General features: G+C 44.6%; 1 protein-coding gene across 3 annotated transcripts in view; it reads right to left on the reverse strand.

Annotated features, from left to right (window-relative positions):
• Positions 1–12,358: 12,358 nt before the first annotated feature.
• SLC22A2 (solute carrier family 22 (organic cation transporter), member 2) overlaps positions 12,359–19,014 on the reverse strand; it is a 31,763-nt gene continuing 25,107 nt past the window's right edge. Inside the window, exon 11 of one of the 3 annotated variants that reach the window (XM_010840895.1) lies at positions 12,359–12,783. In XM_010840895.1, the coding sequence (XP_010839197.1) occupies positions 12,717–12,783 (67 nt within the window). In that variant the 3' untranslated portion in view covers positions 12,359–12,716. The remainder of the gene's footprint in view (positions 12,784–19,014) is intronic. The other 2 variants (XM_010840896.1, XM_010840897.1) reach the window with 2 other exon arrangements.

Below are 19,014 nucleotides of genomic sequence, written 5' to 3' on the forward strand. Positions count from 1 at the left end.
AGAGTCTTCTCCAACACCACAGTTCAAAAGCATCAATTCTTTGGCGTTCAGCTTTCTTCACAGTCCAACTCTCACATCCATACATGACTACTGGAAAAACCATAGCCTTGACTAGATGGACCTTTGTTGGCAAAGTAATGTCTCTGCTTTTTAACATGCTGTCTAGGTTGGTCATAACTTTCCTTAAGCATCTTTAATTTCATGGCTGCAGTCACCATCTGCAGTGATTTTGGAGCCCCTAAAAATAAAATCTGACACTCTTTCCACTGTTTCCCCATCTATTTCCCATAAAGTGATGGGACCAGATGCCATGATCATTTTCTGAATGTTGAGTTTTAAGCCAACTTTTTCACTCTCCTCTTTCACTTTCATCAAGAGGCTCTTGAGTTCTTAACTTTCTGCCATAAATGTGGTGTCATCTGCATATCTGAGGTTACTGATATTTCTCCCACAAGATTCCAGATTGTGCTTCTTCCAGCCCAACATGTCTCATGATGTACTCTGCATATAAGTTAAATAAGTAGGGTCATAATATACAGCCTTGATGTACTCCTTTTCCTATTTGGAACCAGTCTGTTGTTCCATGTTTAGTTCTAACTGTTGCTTCCTGACCCGCATACAGGTTTCTCAAGAGGCAGATCAGGTGGTCTGGTATTCCCACCTCTTTCAGAATTTTCCACAGTTTATTGTCATCCACACAGTCAAAGGCTTTGGCATAGTCAGTAAAGCAGAAATAGATGTTTTTTGGAACTCTCTTGCTTTTTCCATGATCCAGTGGATGTTGGCAATTTGATCTCTGGTTCCTCTGCCTTTTCTAAAACCAGCTTGAACATCAGGAAGTTCATGGTTCATGTATTGCTGAAGCCTGGCTTGGAGAATTTTGAACATTACTTTACTAGCGTGTGAGATGAGTGCAATTGTGTGGTAGTTTGAGCATTCTTTGGCATTGCCTTTCTTTGGGGTTGGAATGAAAACTGACCTTTTCCAGTCCTGTGGCCACTGTTGAGTTTTCAAAATTTTTTGGCATATTGAGTGCAGCACTTTCACAGCATCATCTTTCAGGATTTGAAATAGCTCAACTGGAATTCCATCACCTCCATTAGCTTTGTTTGTAGTGATGATTCTTAAGACCCACTTGACTTTGCACTCCAGGATGTCTGGCTCTAGGTGAGTGATCACATCATCATGGGTATCTGGGTCATTAAGATCTTTTTTGTACAGTTCTTCTAGGTATCCTTGCTACCTCTTCTTAATATCTTCTTCTTCTGTTAGGTCCATAATGTTTCTGTCCTTTATTGTGCTCATCTTTGCATGAAATGTTCCCTTGGTATCTCTAATTTTCTTGAAGAGATCTCTAGTCTTTCCCAGTCTATTGTTTTCCTCTATTTCTTTGCACTGATCACTTCCAAAGCAAATACATAGTTTCATTAACATGGCTTAAAAAAAACATTTCCATAAGAAAACTGCACTGGTTAGCTCAAGGTTTGAGAAAACTTAAGTTCAGGTGGCACCAGGTGTCATCATGCCAATGCAGGAATAAGAGAAAAGAAGAAAGAAATGCCTGTCACTTGCAGTTCATTCCCTCGTGCCACTTGGGGACCCCTAGCCTTCCTGACTGTTAGCCCTCTCAATAGTGTGTCTTTCTCTTATTATTTTTTAAAATGCATTTTATTTTATTTATTTCTGGCTCTGCTGGGTCTTCGTTGCTGCTCTTGGGCTTTCTCTGGTCACAGTGCATGGGCTTCTATTTCGGTGGTTTCTCATGTTGCAGAGCTTGGGCTCTAGGTGTGAGGGCTTCAGTAGCTGTGACACTCAGGCTTAGTTGCTACTCAGCATGTGAAATCTTCCCAGATCAGGGATCAAACTCACATCCCCTCTTAAGGTGAACTCTTAACCACTGGATCACCAGAAAAGTCCAGTTTGGTCGTTTTAAATTGAAACCTGTTGGTCATCCAGAAGTAAACTCATCTGAAAGTGAAAGTATTAGTCGCTCAGTTGTGTCTGACACTTTATGATCCCATGGACTGTGGCCAGCCAGGCTCCTCCATCCATGGATACCAGGCAAGAGTACTGGAGTGGGTACCCATTCTCTTTTCTAGGACATCTTTCCAACTCAGGGATTAAACCCAGGGCTCCTGCAGTGCAGGCAGAATCTTTACTGTCTGAGCCACCAGGAAGCCCTGAAAATCAGGGCAGGCGACCCCCAAACCCTTCCTTTCCCAGTGAATCCACCCCTTTGTTTGTAGCCCCTCAGAACCGGCTTGCTAAAGAAACCCGGGGCAGCAGCTCCTCACCTGCTTGCCGCTCTCCCTCTCAGAGTGTATTCTTGCTGAAATAAACTCTGACTTAACTTTCTTAAACTCCCTGCTTCCTTTCTGAGTTCTTTCATGATGAAGAAAGAACCTTACCATTCAGCAGAAGCAGCTTCAGGCTTCCCCTGCGTCCCACAGACAGCAGAGGAGTGCTTTGCTCAGGATGGAATGGGGGTGGGGTTGGGGGGGTCCTGGGAGGGTGGAAAGAGGAAGTGGGGAGGGGAGCCCTCCCTTCACGGCAAAGGTGTGGTGACGCCCAGAGTTACTGGGTCAAGACAGGGACCTCCATTTCAATGGCACCAAAGGTACCTCTCGAGTAGGGAGGCAGCCCATTTTGTTTTTCTTTTTGGTAAAAAAGAATTCTATACGTGAAAAATTTCCCCCACCCACCCAAAACCCCTAAAAGGCCAGAGGCCAACTCCAAGACACAAACTGAAGATTCTATGCCAAAGTGTTACTATTCCTAATATACAAGAGGCTCTTACCTGTTAATAAGGAAAAGCAGACGATTTCGGAGAGAAAATGGGCAAAGGGCAAAAATAGTCATGTCACAGCAAAAAGAAAATTGCCAAGAAATTTGAAAACACGTTCAGCCTCACCGCTCAAAGAAGCACGGGTGAAACAGCCTTGCGGTGTGATCTTTGGCGGATCCACTCGGCAAGACTGCGCAGCGGTGGTGCGTGTGTGTGCGGGTGTGAGAGCGTGAGCGAGTGCGTGAGAGAGAAGCCGTTGGGGGGACGACGGCATGAAAAAGCAGGCTCTCCTCTGGTGTGTCGGTGCAATTAATTTCTAACACCTTCTGGAGGACAATTTGATACTTGCAGCAGAAGTCTGTAAACGTGCGTCACATGGCTAGGAAACGGGGCAATCCGTCTCGACGCCGGGTCAGCCCTGACCCCCTCTGCCTCTTGCCTCAGCAGTTGCAGACGCAAAGTGGCAGCAGGAAAGACAAGTCAAACCTGTCTCTCAAGGCCTTCCTCGCTTCTCTCTGACGCTGTCTTCCCTCTTCGTCTTCTGCTGTCCATTCACCTTTGCCTGGTTTGATCTATTGGAGAACCCTGTTTAATCGGTTTCATGGGACTTCCTTGCATTCCAGACATTGGCTCTTAATGAATCCTCCCTTCTCTGGATGCTTTAGAAAGAATGGCTCACTAGTTGAACTTGGCCAAGTTCTCTGGAGCCACACTTGGAAGAAGGGAGAGGGAATCTCTTCTTTAGACTTCCCCCTTTGTCCTCCCATTAACTTCATTACCACGCCCACCGCACTTAGCAGTCTCTTGCCTTTGGAAGAGAGAAAACCGTGATTTTAAGATGTGTTTGAGCTGAGACAGTGATGCGTCAGTGTCTGACCCTGGGCGGTCACTTCTAACAGACAGCTGGGCGTGGCTTTAGAGGAGTCCCCGGACAGCATCAGGGGCTGCTCTCCTTTGAAGACCCAGGAATAGACGTTTTTCTGGTCTCCCAACTCAGCATGTCTCCGAGAAGAAAACAACCCACGGCTGTGGGAAAACATTGCTGTGCCCTTTGTGTGATAAGGGGGTTAAACAGAGCCTGAGAGAGGGGGTGGAGCTTTGGGACTTTCTCCCGGTTGAAGGTCCCATCAGGAGATAGGAAGCCTGGGGCAGGGATGTGGGGATGTATGGAACAGCCTCTCAGATCAGAATCGGCCTATGTGCTAGATATCTGTGACGGCTGAGGCTCAGAGTCTAAGTGGTCATTCGGGATAGGGAATTAGAAAAAGAACCGCAGGATAAACCCAAAGTAAGAAAAGTGAAGATGAAGATAAAAGCAAAAAGTAATAAAAATATAAAACAAAGCTGAAAATAGAGCCTGAAATTAACTGTATTTCAGTAACATTTGCAAAATATATTAAAAAATAAGTTGATAGCATTAAAATAAGACCACAGGCCCCAAAAGGATTCACTTGTACTACATCAGGCCACCGAATCAGGGCTTAATACCTAACTTAACTGAAGCTCAGACTCCCCCAGAAATACAGCCTTAACCTTTCGGTCAGATACTTTCCGGTCATCACCTTCTCCATCCCCCAAAGGAAGGTGAGGTGGTGCCTGAAAGCCCCTTTTTCCCCCCAAGAAAGATGATCTGAATCTGAAACAATTTTGTTTCCATGTTTATGACTTCCTTGTCCTGCCTTTGGGGCTTCCCAGGTGGCTCAGTGGTAAAGAATCCACCTGCCAATGCAGGAGACATGGGTTCCATCCCTGGGTCAGGAAGATCCCCTGGAGAAGAAATGGCAACCCACTCCAGTGTTGTTGCCTGGAGAATCTCATGGACATAGGAGCCTGGCAGGCTACAGTCCATGAGCTTGCAAAAGAGCTGTACACGACTTAGCCAATGAGCACACACGCACTCTCTCATATCCATCCTGTCTTTAGAAAATTTCCCTTTCTGTCACCCTTTGAGGCTTCCTTCCACACAATGCGTGGGATGCTGCCCGATGCCTGAATTGTTCAATAAAGTCAATTAGATCTTTAAAATATGCTCAGTGGAATTTTTGTTTTTTAACAGGATGCATACACACATTTGTGTGTGTGTGTGTGTGTGTGTGTGTTGTACACTCAAAACAAGGAAATTGGAGAGACAAAATCTGGAATAGTTGTTACCTTTGGTGTGATGGAGGCTAGACCAGGAATGAATTCAGAAAGGAAATCTTTAACGGTGACCCATCTATCACGCGTATTTTTATAGGCACCATATCCTGCCTAACACATGTTTTTTTGTTTTTTAAATATATGCATTGCAGAAAATTGAGGAAATGCCAAAGTTATGAAGAATAAAATGTAAAACTACCCTTCCTCTCAGTCTTAATGTTATTTCTCTTTGAACCATTTTGGATGAAAGTGTTCCTAAAATGTCTTTTTTCTTTCTTTCTGAGAGTACTTGAGAATACTTGAACCTGTTTTTGTGATTTCTGGTTGCCTTGTGGACAAAAATTCCTGTGTGATGCTCTAGACACCGATGGCCTCAGGACCTCTGAACCTGGTCCTGGAATTGTCCCCAGGCTGTCGAGCTTGTGAAGCTAGTGTCTAGTGTGTTTGTTATGGGATAAATCTCATTGCTATGCTCTTCTTAAATGCCCCTTTAGCCTCTGGCTCCACAGCTAATGGTCATCCTTTTTCTTTTCTCCCTTAATCTCCTTCATCTGTCTGCTTCTCTTGGCTCCGTGCCTCCTGCTGCCCATCCCATCTCTCCCTGCCCAGCTCTCTGCCCACAAGGTCAAGGTTGGGCAGCCCTGGCCACTCTGCCTCTCCACGTCCTGCACACACTGAAGCTCAGCCTCTCAGGGTATTGTCTCCAAACTCCAAATTGTCCTCCAGGTATTCTCCTTTGTCTGTGAACTCCTAGAACTGTACTAAGTATCGGCTCCCCAGGGAGAGCTGTCCCCGCTCAAGAAGCAAAACCAGCTTGACTTTGGGGATCTGGCACTTCCCTCTTGGTCCCCAGGCTGGCTCCACATCGCGCTGTCATCTCTAGGGTATTCCCCAACCGGCCTGCGGCGTCAAAGCCCACACCCACCTTGTTCATCTTGTCCTGGAGAACAGCATTCCCGAGTAGAGGAGACCCTCGCACTTTGTACCATGGTTAGTAGTCTGAGGTTGCTTCTCTAGTGATGAGGGACACCCCAGACAGGGTTCTGGTTACAGTTCCTGTTTGTTGTGTTTGAGCTGGGCCCCTGCGGGGTTGTGAGCTCTAGGGGCACAGGCACTGGGTGGCCTCTACTGCCTCTGTGGTTTCTGACCCTAGTATTTCTGCCTGATGGGAAAATCCTCACCGAACATCTGTTCTGGGGGTAAAATATCTGTAACATTCCACAAGATTTCCTGGGGATAACAGATGGCTTAGAAAATGTGCAAGAAAGATATGAATATGGACCTCTACAGAGTTCTTCCTCTTTTCAAAATCTGAAGACGATAAACTTTTTTGTCATTGGCAGTAAAATCTCAGTGAGAAATGCTGGTTACCGGAACCCTCATGCTAAGCAGCTTCAGTTGCGTCTGATTCTGCGGCCCTGTGGACTGTAGCCCGCCAGGCTCCTCTGTCCATGGGATTCTCCAGGCGAGAACACTGGAGTGGGTTGCCATGTCTTCCTCCAGGGGATCTTCCCGACGCAGGGTTCGAACCTGCATCTCTTATGTCTCCTGCCTTGGCAGGTGGGTTCTTTATCACTAGCCCCAACTGGGAGACCCACGGGAACCCTCCACATGTCTAAACAGAGATGTCTGGATCTGGGAAGAGTGCTCTGGGCTAGAATCTCTGACCTGGGGATCCAAGCCAGCACTAGTTATGAGTCATTGTTTGTAGGAGTTTCTGGGCATCTAAGCACTGAAATGATTGAACTCTGGGATGGAGACTGCTAGTTCCCACAACCCAGCAGAACTGGTTTCCAGAATTAACACTCTCTGCCCTACAGGTCGCTCCCCAGCTGAGCCCTAAGATTCTGGGGCATGGAGCGGATCTTTTTTGATGAGGGGCCACAGGAGAGATTGGCTTACTTGCTTAGTTGCTCAGTTGTATCCAACTCTTTTGTGACCCCATGGATTGTAGCCCTCTAGGCTGCTATGTCCATGGAATTTTTCAGGCAAGACTACTGGAGCGGGTTTCTTCCTCCAGGGGATCTTCCTGATCCGGGGATTGACCCTGTGTCTCCTGGATTGCAGGCAGATTCTTTACCTGCTGAGCCATTGGTGTCAAAGGGCCCTGGTGTGGCCAGGGAGGGTGGGTGTGGGGAGGAGGATAGGCAGGGACAAGGGGACCTGGAACACAGACAACTCAATTTTGCCAGGCCCAGTCATGATTGAGGTGGTGTCCTTGGGTGCCTTATGCTTGAGGGCAAGCACTCCTGAGGCAAGATGCGCTGGGCTCTCGGCAGGGAAATGCAGATTGAGGGCACGTGGAAATCACACAGACCCCCAAATTACAGCAGCCAGAGAGTGACGGACGTGCTCCCCTCTCACTCCACATCTTCCTGCCTTAGAGAAATCGTTGCTGGAGACATCTGAAAGTGAACCTGAGCCCGAGACCCACTTGCCTGATGGTGTAAGCATAGAGTCAGACTGTTTTGGGAGAGAAGTCTTTGCCAAGTCAGTTTTGATTTCAGAACTTTCATGGGGGTCACCCAAGTTCACAGCTACAGAGTTCTGGTTAACCGAGGATGCTGTGCTAAGACCTGCCAAACGGGGAAAAGGGAAGACAGCTTTACTCTTGGGGTTTGATCAGGGTCCTGGTGTTTTAGATGTATTGTCCTATTTGTCAAGCTTGCATGAGTGAAACAAGGCGAGTTCTATGTTTTGTTTACCAGAGCGGCATTGGGCTTAGAAGGAGCTCTTGAGACCAGCCTCCAGTGAACTGGTTTACAGAGCGACCCCCACCCCCATGAACGTGAAATCCTGTGTCCTGATGAAGCAGGATGCCTGAGTGTGTCTGTGAGGGTGTTTCAGGATGAGATCGGCATTGGAAGCGAAGCGGTGGACTCAGCAAAAGTGGATGCCCCCTGCCGCCAACAACCTGGGTGGGCATCATCCAATCCAGGGACTGAGCAGAACGAGAAGGAGAGGAGGTAGTGCTTCCCCTGCCTGCCATCCTCCCTTCCTGCTGCTGTGAGCGGGGCATCTATCTTCTGCCCTGGGACCGGGAGTTACAGCATCATGCGCCCCTGGTCTTTACAGCTGGTTTCCCTGGGTCTCTGGCTTGTAGACAGTAGATCGTGGGACTTCTCAGCCTTCACAATCAACGTAAGCCAAAGTTTCCTTTCACGTATATGTATATGTACATCGTGCGTTGGTTCTGTTTTCTCTGGGGAACCCCGCTGGGCACACCTTCTCTCTGTGAAACTGTAACAGATCAGAACCCCGTGGGACCTTCCTGGGGCAGACCTGTCCCCCATATCCTCTGCTGTAGCTCCTCCCTGAAGCACCCAGATCACGGTATTTCATGCTTATTTCCTGAGTTTTTCGGAGGCTACCACCAGAGGGAAGAAATTAACTGCTTGATGCTGAGCACTGTAACCCCCAGACCTACTGGAGCCTAAGGATTGCTCAGGTTTACCCCGTGACACAGCCATGTCACCTTCCCATCAGCCAGTCAGAAACGACGCAGGAACTGATCACAAACCCTGCCATCCTTCCCACCCCCATCTTTAAAAATGCTTTGCTGAACTCCTTCAGGGAGTTGATGGGTTTTGGGGGCATGAGACACGCATTCTCCTGGCATGATTCTAGGGGTTGCAATAAACCTTTCTTGGCTCCAAACTCTGACATTTAGGTTTGCTTGGCTTTGCTGTGTGTCGGGCACACAGACTTGCGTTGGGTAGCAAAACCAGCTGGCGAACCCTCAGCTCAGCTAGGTGGCCACGTTCTAATGTGACCACCTATCTGTGTCTCTTAGTTGAGTTACAGGAGGACCAGGGATCAGTTAGATTTGCTCCTAAATCTGTTTTTTCTCTTTGAACTCTATATTGTGATTACCTAATTTGATGACATCATGTAATCTGATGAAATAGAAAGGTAAAAATGCATTTTTAATACACAATTAAAGTAAGTTAAATCAGCAGTTCCCTACACTGGGCACCAGTGACTGGTTTCATGGAAGACAGTGTTGCCACTGGCCTGGGTGGGATTATAGTTTTGGTTTTGCCTGCCCAATCCTCACCTCCTGCTGTGTATCCCAGTTTCTAACAGGCTATAGTCTGTAGCCTGGGGGTTGGGGACCCCTGAATTAAATGCTTTCTCAATATTCAGTAGAGTGAGTCACTAAAAATGTCATGTAAATGTGGACAAGTCAAATATTAAAGAAGAAAAGTATGGTAAAAATCTGGAATTTTTGATCCAGGTTGTTTCAAAGTGTTTTGAGTTTTGGTTCTACTTTAAAGAGACTCAAACTGCAAATGATCAACAGTGCGTCAGGAACGTGGCTTATGCCAGAAAAAGCGGAAGAACTCCTAACAGGAGACATATTCTTAGAGGAAAGACATTCCTCTTTCATTGAAGAAATAAAAATACATTCTTTTTGCTTTAGGTTAAATGAAAATAATAGTCTTTGATGAGTGGGACTTTTTAGACAATGGGGCTTTTACTGAGCACATCTTACAAAGTAGACAGAGTGGTCCCTGACTCTTCCCCTCCCAAGTGGCCCCTCCAAGTTTACGTGGCCACCCCAATCTGCACGGCCCACCTAGTTCTTTTCCTCAGGAGTGCTGGGGCTCTCGGGAATCACTGCACCCAGAGCACGCCCCGAGGCCGCTGGGCAGCCCAGCCCAGCTCAGGGCCCAGGGAGGAAGCCGCAGGGGGCCGTGTGCACGAGCGTGCTGGGGAGATGTGAGTGCGTCTTCTTTCCACAGTGCCACCTTCTTGCCTGACTTCTTCCTGTTTGCCTGCACAACAGGTGCTGCGTTCCAGGCGCACAGAAGGAGCGCAGACTCTAGAAGGTCAGTAGTGTTGCCTTCTCTGTGCTTTTATTGTTCTTTTTTATTCCAACATTTCTTTCAGTTTACAGAGGTGGGATTCTACCCAGGGGTCAGCAAACTTTTTCCATAAAGGGCTGCTGTGCTGTGCTTAATCACTCAGTCATGTCTGACTCTTTGCAACCCCATGAACTGTAGCTCACCAGGGGATTCTCCAGGCAAGAATACTGGAGTGGGTTGCCATGCCCTCATCCAGAGGATCTTCCCAACCCAGGGATCAAACCCAGGTCTCCCACATTGCAGACAGATTCTTTACCACCTGAGCCACCAGGGAAGCCCATGAATACTGATGTGGGCAGCCTATCCCTTCTCCAGGGGATCTTCTGGACCCAGGAATTGAACTGGGGTCTCCTACATTGCAGGTGGATTCTTTACCAGCTGATCTATTAGGTAAACCCCATAAAGGGCTAGATAGCAAATATTTTAAGGTTTGTGCATCAGAGAATCTTTGCAGCAGCCACTTACTCTGCTGCAGTGGCTGCAAAGTTGCCTTAGACAAAATAGAAGTCAATGCGTGTGGCTGTGTGTCAATAAAACTTTATTTAAAAACAGGCAGCATGCTGGATTTGGTTTATGGACTGAAACTTGTGTCAACAGCAAGAGTTCTTAACTGAATGAAGGATTGGTAAAAGCCTGTGAAAGTATATGCAAATTTTGGATATGCAGTTTTCTGGACAGAGGAACGTAGTTTCCTTTGGATGTCAAAGACATTTTGACCATTAACTTTAAAAAACATTGTTACAGAGAAGTGGCCTCTTCTGGGTCCCCATAGCATTTCATTTTGAAAATATTGTTTTTAATCTTTTATTTTGAAATAACTAGATTCACGGGAAATTTACAAAGGTAATCCAGAGAGATTCTGGGTCCCCTTCACCTGGTGTTCCCGAATGGTTCCATCTCACATAATTATAGAAAATATCAAAACCGGGAAACTGACACTGGTGCTTTATGTGAGTATAGATCCATGTCACTTTATCACATGAGTAGATTTATGTACTTATGTAACCACTACCGTAACTACTGATCTGCTTCCCATCTCAGGAGTTTTTCCTTTCATGAGTGACCTTTGGAGACTGGCCTTTATCACTCAGCCTAGCATCCTTGAGATCCATTCAAGTTGTGTGTGTCTTATTGATTTGTTCCTTTTTCTTGCTGAGGAGTGTTCCTTGGTATGAGGGACATTTTGATTATTTCCAGATTTTGTTTAATTAGAGACAAAAATGAGCAATTGTGTATGGCATTTTGTGTGGATGTATGTTTTCCTTTCTCTGGGATAAATACCCAGGAGGGCAATTGCCGAGTGATATTGTAAGTACATGTTTAGTTTTTAAAGAAACCATCAAACTCTTTCCCAGTTAATCATTTATTTTTAAAAACAGCATGAGCATGCCACAGATCAGCACATGAAAAAATAAAAATGCAAGACTTGCAGAAAAAGTAAAATCTTTCTAATCGTTTCTGTGCCCTGCCAGTCCCATTCCTCTCCCCCTAGATCATTAGTTAGATGCGCATCCTATGATTTCCACATCCTTATTCCAAAACTCACCTTAGCCCTCCACCATGAAGGTCTTTATATGGAGTAGCTATATGTCATTTTCACTCTTTTCCACTGATGAGTTGATATACCGTAGCTTATTTAAGCATTCCTCACATACAAGGACTTTGGTTATTTCCAGTTTTTGCTCTCATCAACAAATGATGCGATGAATACCTCTGAGATGAATCTGTATACACTTTAGTGTTTCTCAAAAATAGACACTGAGTGGTGAAATTGTTGGGTCCAGATGTGCACATTTCTAATATGTGCACGGACACCGCCAAACTGCTTTCTAAAGACTAAACCAATCAACTCATGCATGCCAGCAATGCACGAAAGTTCTTTCATGTCCTCGTCCATACTTGATGTTTTCAATTTTTTAAATTACTTTTATTAATTAATCTGAAGAGTAAAAAATATTTCCTTATTATTTCCCAGCAGTGAAGATATATACGTTTATATATATATAATCTAACCATATTTTAAAGCTATTTCTATAAATAACTTTGTATTCTTGAACCATTTTTTTCCTATGGTCTGTGTAAAGGATTATCATTTCTTTATTGACTTTTAGTAGCTTTTTATTTATTTTGGGTATTTGCCCTTTAATATTTTATATGTGGCAAATATTTCCCCAAATCTGTCACTTATTCATTAAATTTACTTTTCGGGTGTGTTAAACATCTAGCCTCATTTAATTTAGCCTTGTCTTGTGTCATCACATCCATCAGTCAGTCATTTACTTTATGTCTCTTGGATTATGCTTTTGCCTAAGAAGTCCTCCTTATTTCAAATTATGGAAATATACTCATAATTTTTCTCATGTTGTTGTTCTGCTAACTGTTGGAGCTGATGCTAGATGTTCCAGCCAGCACATTAAATCTAGAATCTTGGGTCAGAGCACTCAGATCAGTAAATCTTACCTGACTCATTATTATGTTTCATCCTCCTGGGCCTTGTATCTTTACGATTCATTCCTAAACTTGTAGCCAGATTTCTGCTGATTTAAATGATAAAATCTTGACATTCTTTTTATGTGTAAGCTATTTCTTTCCTAGACAGACTTTTTGCTTCTCCCTTGAGATATTCTAGAACCTACTCTGGAAATATCTGGTCCAGAGGAGTACTGGCATCCCCTCTGAAGGTACCTATGTAAGATGAGGTCATTGGAAGTGTTTAAGCAAGTGAAGATTTGCTTGAACCTCTAAGACCTCATCCTAGAGGCAGATTTTCATATAGCAGTACAACAGACTCCATTTGGTTATAGATCAGGGTTAATAGTGTCCAAACAGAAGTAAGGTTGACATGTATAGGCTTTGTGGTGAGAGCAGAAATGTTCGATTCTTGCCTTGTTATTGTCAAAGCAAACTAGAGCAGCTCTCTCTTCTTAATTTAGTGGAGTGTCTAGTTTCTTGACTTCAATGTAAATCATCTTTTCTTTGTTTTTTCCTGACCTGCAATAATAAAACAAAAAAGGAGAGAGGAGAAAGAGATTATGAGGAACTGAAAATCAAGATAAAGTGGATAATAGAAAAATGGAGCAACAAATGAGTATAAGCTTTGTCCAGGATCAGTCTTGCCAAGTGTTCCTTGTGGTGATGCTCAAAAAGAAAATGGAAAGAGCATCGTGAGCAGCTATTGTGGATGAAGTCACTCCTAAAATGCTCTCCCAGGAGTGGGACTGGCCCACATTCTTTATTCAAGGTGTCTCACTCCTCTCTGTAATAGAGAACACGCTAAACATCTGAAATTAATTTTCTATCCCTTAGATGAATGCAAAATATAGACACTGTTAACATCTCTTCTGCAAATAGGACTTGAGAAACCATTTTTACCAAAGATTATTGACTTTTCAGTAAAAGTAAGGAGCAAATAAAAATTAATTTAAAAATTTTTTCAAATTGCAACTTTTCTTAGTCATCTTGTCTTTATGAATATGAGGATCTTGCTGATATTCATGTAAAAATGCTGCTTTCTTCACTTTGCTGTTCCCAGCCACACCCTCTTGGCATGTTTGTGTTTATAATACTGAAATCCAGGTTGGGGCTGCTCCTGGGTCCCCCAACTCCTCATAGAATGCCCCCCACCTGGAGGAGCTTAGTCTTGCCTCAGTCTCTGGATCCATCTGAGAAACAGAGAGGAGCAGAAGCTCGCCGTAATCCAGGTGGTTCTGGAGTCCTCTCAGACTCCAGATGCAGGGGCCCAAGCTCAACAACCAAGCTCCAAGGGCCTCCTTGTCAACAGTGGCAACAACAAAAATGATAGTTGCAGCAGCAACAGCAGCAACTACAGCAACAGCAGCAGCGACAACAGCAACAGCAATAGCAGTAACAACAACAACAGCAACAGAAGCAGCAACAACAGCAACAGCAGCAGCAGTAACAACAGGAACAACAGCAGTAACAACAACAATAGCAGCAACAAAAGCATCAGCAACAGCAGTAACAGCAACAGGAGCAACAACAACAGCAGCAACACCACCAACAGCAGCAACAGCAATAGCAGCAGTAGCAACAACAGCAGAAGTAGCAGCAACAGCAGCAGCAGCAAAAACAGCAACAGCAGCAACAACAGTAGCAGCAACAACAGCAATGGCAGCAACAAAAACAGCAGCAGCAAGAACAGCAACAGAAGCAACAACAGCAACAGTGGCAACAACAGCAGCAGGAGAAACAACAGCAGCAACAGCACCAACAACATCAGCAGCAGTAACAGCAACAACAACAGCAACAGCATCAACACCAATAGCAACAGCAACAGTAACAGAAACAACAGCAATAGCAGCAACATCAACAACAGCAGCAACAAGAGCAACAGCAATAGCAGCAACAGCAGCAGCAGCAGAAACAGAAGCAACAACAGCAACAACTACAGCAACAGCAGCAGGAACAGCAACAATAACAGCAATAGCAGTAACTACAGAAACAACAGCAACAACAGCAACAGCAATAGCAACAGCAGTAATGGTAACAACAGCAGCAGTAACAGCAGCAGAAATAGTAAGAGCAACAACAGCAGCAGCAAAAACTATTGTTGCTGCAACAACAACAATAGCAGCAAAAGCAGCAACAACAATAGCAGTAGCAACAGCAGCAGGAACAGCCAGGTTGCTGACAACTGAAGGCAGCCCTGCACAGGGCACCTTGCATGCCTCATCCTTCTCGTGAGCTCAGCCCTCCGGGGTGAGGTGTGTCCATGAACCCTGGCCTTGGGCTGCCAGGATTAAAACCTTGGCTTTGCTACTTACTGACTTTGGGCAAATCTCTCTTTTTTATTCTGTCTTCAAATGGGGTTAATGATACTACCTACTGCCTACGGTTGTTGTGAGGATTAAATGAGGTAATACAGGTGAAGGGCTTGCAGAGCACTAGACGAAAGCTCTTAGGACATGTAAGCTATTGCGGCTCAATTTTACAGGAAAGGAAACAGGCTGAAGGGGTGAAATAGGTGTATGTTAGTAAGTCAGAAGGCTCTGTGTACCTAGGATGGACTCAGGGACTGAATAATTTGAGTGGTGGTGGGGTTCGGGTCCTCCCTGGTCTTGCCCGTGCTCACTCAGTGCCTGGGACACTCTGTCTGGGTCGGCTCTCCACCACCTAGCGAGAAGCGTGCCTGACCCCAGGTGCCAGCTACGGCTGCCCCCTCTCCTGGGTGCCTCTGCCTCCTGCCAGCTGGCCCCTCCTCATCTTTCTCTGAATGGGAGCCTCCACCCGACTCGGCTTCAGTCTCCATCTTCTCATATGCTCCTCCTGTCACACTCTGAACCCTACTCATCTCTCTTCTGTCTTTGAAAGGTGAACTGGGTTACACAGTACAGAGGACAGAGAAGTGCAGATCTTCATAGATGTATTTGCAGATGGCATAGTTAGCAAGAACGTAAAATAACAATAGGAATAATATTGCGCAGTATCTCTTTAGCCTACTTTGAACCAGTCTGATAAAAATGGAAAATTCTTTCAAGTATAGGCATATGGGTATATCACTGAGCTGCACTTCCCTGTCTCAAAACCATTCAGCATATATTTAAAAATTTGATTTCCAATAAACCATCTGGGTACCTATTTTATTGTTTTGTAAAACAGCTATGAAAACTTCTATGAATAGTCTTGGTGGTTATTGAACATTTACTAACAGCCAGGCACTTTACATGCATTATCCGCCCACCAGGCTCCTCTGTCCATGTGATTTCCCAGGCAAGAATACTGGAGTGGGTTGCCATTTCCTTCTCCAGGGGATCTTCCCTACCCAGGGATCAAACCCACATGTCCTGTGTTGCATGTGGAATTTTTTTACCTGCTGAGCCATCAGGGAAGTCCCATTTAATCATTACAAAAAATTCAATGAATAGGAACTCTTGTTCCATTGACAGATGAAAAATTGAGCCCTAGTGGAGTGAAGATAACATGATAGGAAATATGAGGACCCATAGCCCAGCAGGACCCTATGAAGCCTTTCCAGAATAGACACCCACACATGACCTCCACTTGCCTTTGTCTGTAGAAAAACTTTAGTCAAAGAATACATTCAATCAGAGAAGTGAGAAAATGCAGAAAAAAAAAACAGCCCACCAAGACAAAATAATACTCTAACCGTTAAATAAAGTCAAGGACCTTTAGTTCCTCTTCAAGGGCCATAGATAATATTCCGAGCTGTGTCCTTTGAGCTGTTTTGCAGATACTGAAACCCCACCAGATGGAAGAAACTACCTATGCTGCCCCAAAACTCTAGACCCCAGACTGGTTGGAACCAGAAGGTTGATGATGCTGACTCCCAAGTACCTCACCACCAACCAGTCAGAAGAATGTCCATGAGATGGTCACACAGGCCATAACCCCCTTCCCTCACCTTGTTTTATAAACTTTTCCTTGAAAATCTTCAGGAAGGTTGGGTCTTTTAAGCACTAGCTGCCCTGGACTCTTTGCTTGGCACCTGCAAAAAAAGCTATTCTTTTCAACTTTACCCCAAAACTCTGTCTCTGAGATTGAATTCAGAGTCAGTGCACAGAGGCTGGGTTCTGGCATCAGACCAGGCCTGTTCCTCACCATCACATGTTGCTGCCTTGCTGACACTGGAACTGGCAGGGGAAAACCTAGGGGCACCCCACACAGGGGCGCTGTGGAAGGAGCTCTACATTTATTCCACAAATATTTGGTGAGCGCCTGCTCTTTGTGCGCAGGGATTATGCTTAGCTCTAGGGACACGACCATAAATGATGTAGAATTTCTGTCCTCCAGGAGCAGCACTCACGTGCACGGGAAGATGCATTGGACAAGGTCTGTGGGGGTTGGTTGATCAAGATCAAAGCTCTCAAACTCACCACTCACCAGATGGAAAACAAGTGTCCTAGGCACCAAGCGTAGGGAAGGCAGGCCTGTGGCTGGCTCCCCAGGCATGCCCTTCAAAGAGCAGAGCTGTCACCACTCAGCTCCTCCAAACTGTCAACAGGAGGAAACTGCCTGCTCAGTGTTACCCAATTCTCTGATTTAAAAAAAAAAAAACAAAAAACACAGATTCTGGAAATTCAGTTTATGTGGAATTTCCCACTTAAAAAAATTATGTGGGCCAGGCAAAGCTCTTGAGACCCCGGTGTCCCATAAACTGCTAGGGTATGACCTCTGGCTGAATTCAAAGCCTCTTCCAAGTTCTAGGAAAAGCATCAGACCACTGTAACTCTTCTGCTGTGACCTTTGCCCAAGTACTGAATATGTGAAATGTGAAGGGTTTGTAGCATGGGTACAATTCAGCTCAATTCATGGCGCCAGTGGGCCGAAAATGGACTACGGATAAAACAAACAGTTATAGCTAAGCATGTCACATAAACAGATTCATGGGGGAGTGTGTCATATATGTTTCTCTGTATGTAGATTTTTAAAAAATTCTTTTATCTATTTATTTTTGATTGCACTGGGTCTTTGTTGCTGTGCTTGGGCTCTCTCTACTCGCGGCCAGCAACGGCAGCTCTCTAGTTGCGGTACACGGGGCTTCTCGCTGAGGCGGCTTCTCTTGTTGTGGAGCACAGGCTCTAGGCCCATGGGCTTCAGTAGGTGCTCCATGCAGGCTTCGGTGGTTGCGGTTTCCTGGCTCTCGGGCCTGGGGGCTTCCGTAGTCGTGGGACATGGGATCCGTAGTTGCGGCTCATTGGCCCTAGAGTGTGCATCTTCAGTAGCTACGGCCCACAGGCTTAGTTGCTCTGTGGCAAGTGGAATCCTCCTGGACCAGGGATCGAACTTGTGTCCCTTGCATTGGCTGTACCAACCGAAAGGGAAGTCTCTATTTTTGATTTTTAAGGTTACTTTTAAAATAGAATTGTATGTGTTCAGAGAGTGCAAAAAGTATGCACTGAAGAGTCTCCCTTCCACTTACATCCCATAGCCATTTAATTCCATAGACGATCAATGTTACGCATGTTCTTCCAAAGATAAATTGTATATATAATTTATATATATGTTTAATATATATTTAAGTTTCATATACATGTATTTTGCTCTTTGTACACAAATGATTATATACCTTTCTATGTTTTGTTTTTTTTCCCCATTAATAATACATCTGGGAGAATTTCCATATCAGTATATATATATCAAGGTGCTTCATTCTTTTTAATAACCATGGAGTGTTTTACTGAATGACCTACCATAGTTTACCTAACTGGTCTCCCAATCGATCGACATTTATGTTACTCTCACTCTTTTGATACATAAAAATTGCTTTAATGAATAATCCTGTACAAACACCATTTTACACACATAAATTTCTACAAGTATGGAATTGCTGTATACAAAAGTACACACATATACAATTTTGATACTATTGTCATACTGCCCATCAGAAATGTTTTAAGGACACTGCCTGTCTCTCCACATCTTTTACCAGCACAGTACAGTTGATCCTTGAACAACACAAGTTTGAACTGCATGTGTCCACTTACGTGTGGATTTTTTTCTATAAAAAAGTTGAAAAATTTTTGGCAATTTGTGACAATTTGAAAAACTCTCAGATGAAACATGTAGCCTAGAAATTTTGAAAAAACTAAGAAAAAGTTAAGTACATCATGAATGCATAAAGTATATGCAGACATTAGTCTGGGCTTCCCTGCTGGCTCCGTAGTAAAGAATTCCCCTGCAGGGCAGGAGATGGAGGAGATGCTGGTTCAATCCCTAGGTCAGGAAGATGCCCTGGAGGAGGGCATGGCAACCCACTCCAGTATTCCTGCCTGGAGAATCACATGGACAGAGGAGTCTGGAGAGATACAGTCTATAGGGTTGCAAGGAGTCAGACATGACTGAGGCGACTGAGCAGCATGCACGCACAAACTTTAGTCTATCCCTACATAGGCATGAGGTGAGTGATATTTAATACAAAATTAATAATGTATTCATTTTCTTATTGTTTTATAATTTTGCTTTCAAAGAATTACATTATCTTACATTATGCCTCTCTTGATCGTACTGGAGAACCTGCCTACCATCACAGGTAAGTGGTTTTTTTAAAAAAATGTAACAAATGTTTCCAATGCTGTATTATGAATATGACTGTAATACTGTATGGCACAAAAATTTCATATCAATGCATTCATTTGTGTATAGGCTAGGCTGCTGTGAGCAGTGGAGGGCGATAGCATCAGTCAATTACAGCAGGCAGCCTTACAGCAACCACACAGACACCGCTCTAGTATCAGTGCATGA

The sequence above is a fragment of the Bison bison genome, unplaced genomic scaffold (assembly GCF_000754665.1).
Source record: "Bison bison bison isolate TAMUID 2011002044 unplaced genomic scaffold, Bison_UMD1.0 scf7180017864148, whole genome shotgun sequence".
NCBI lineage: Eukaryota > Metazoa > Chordata > Mammalia > Artiodactyla > Bovidae > Bison > Bison bison.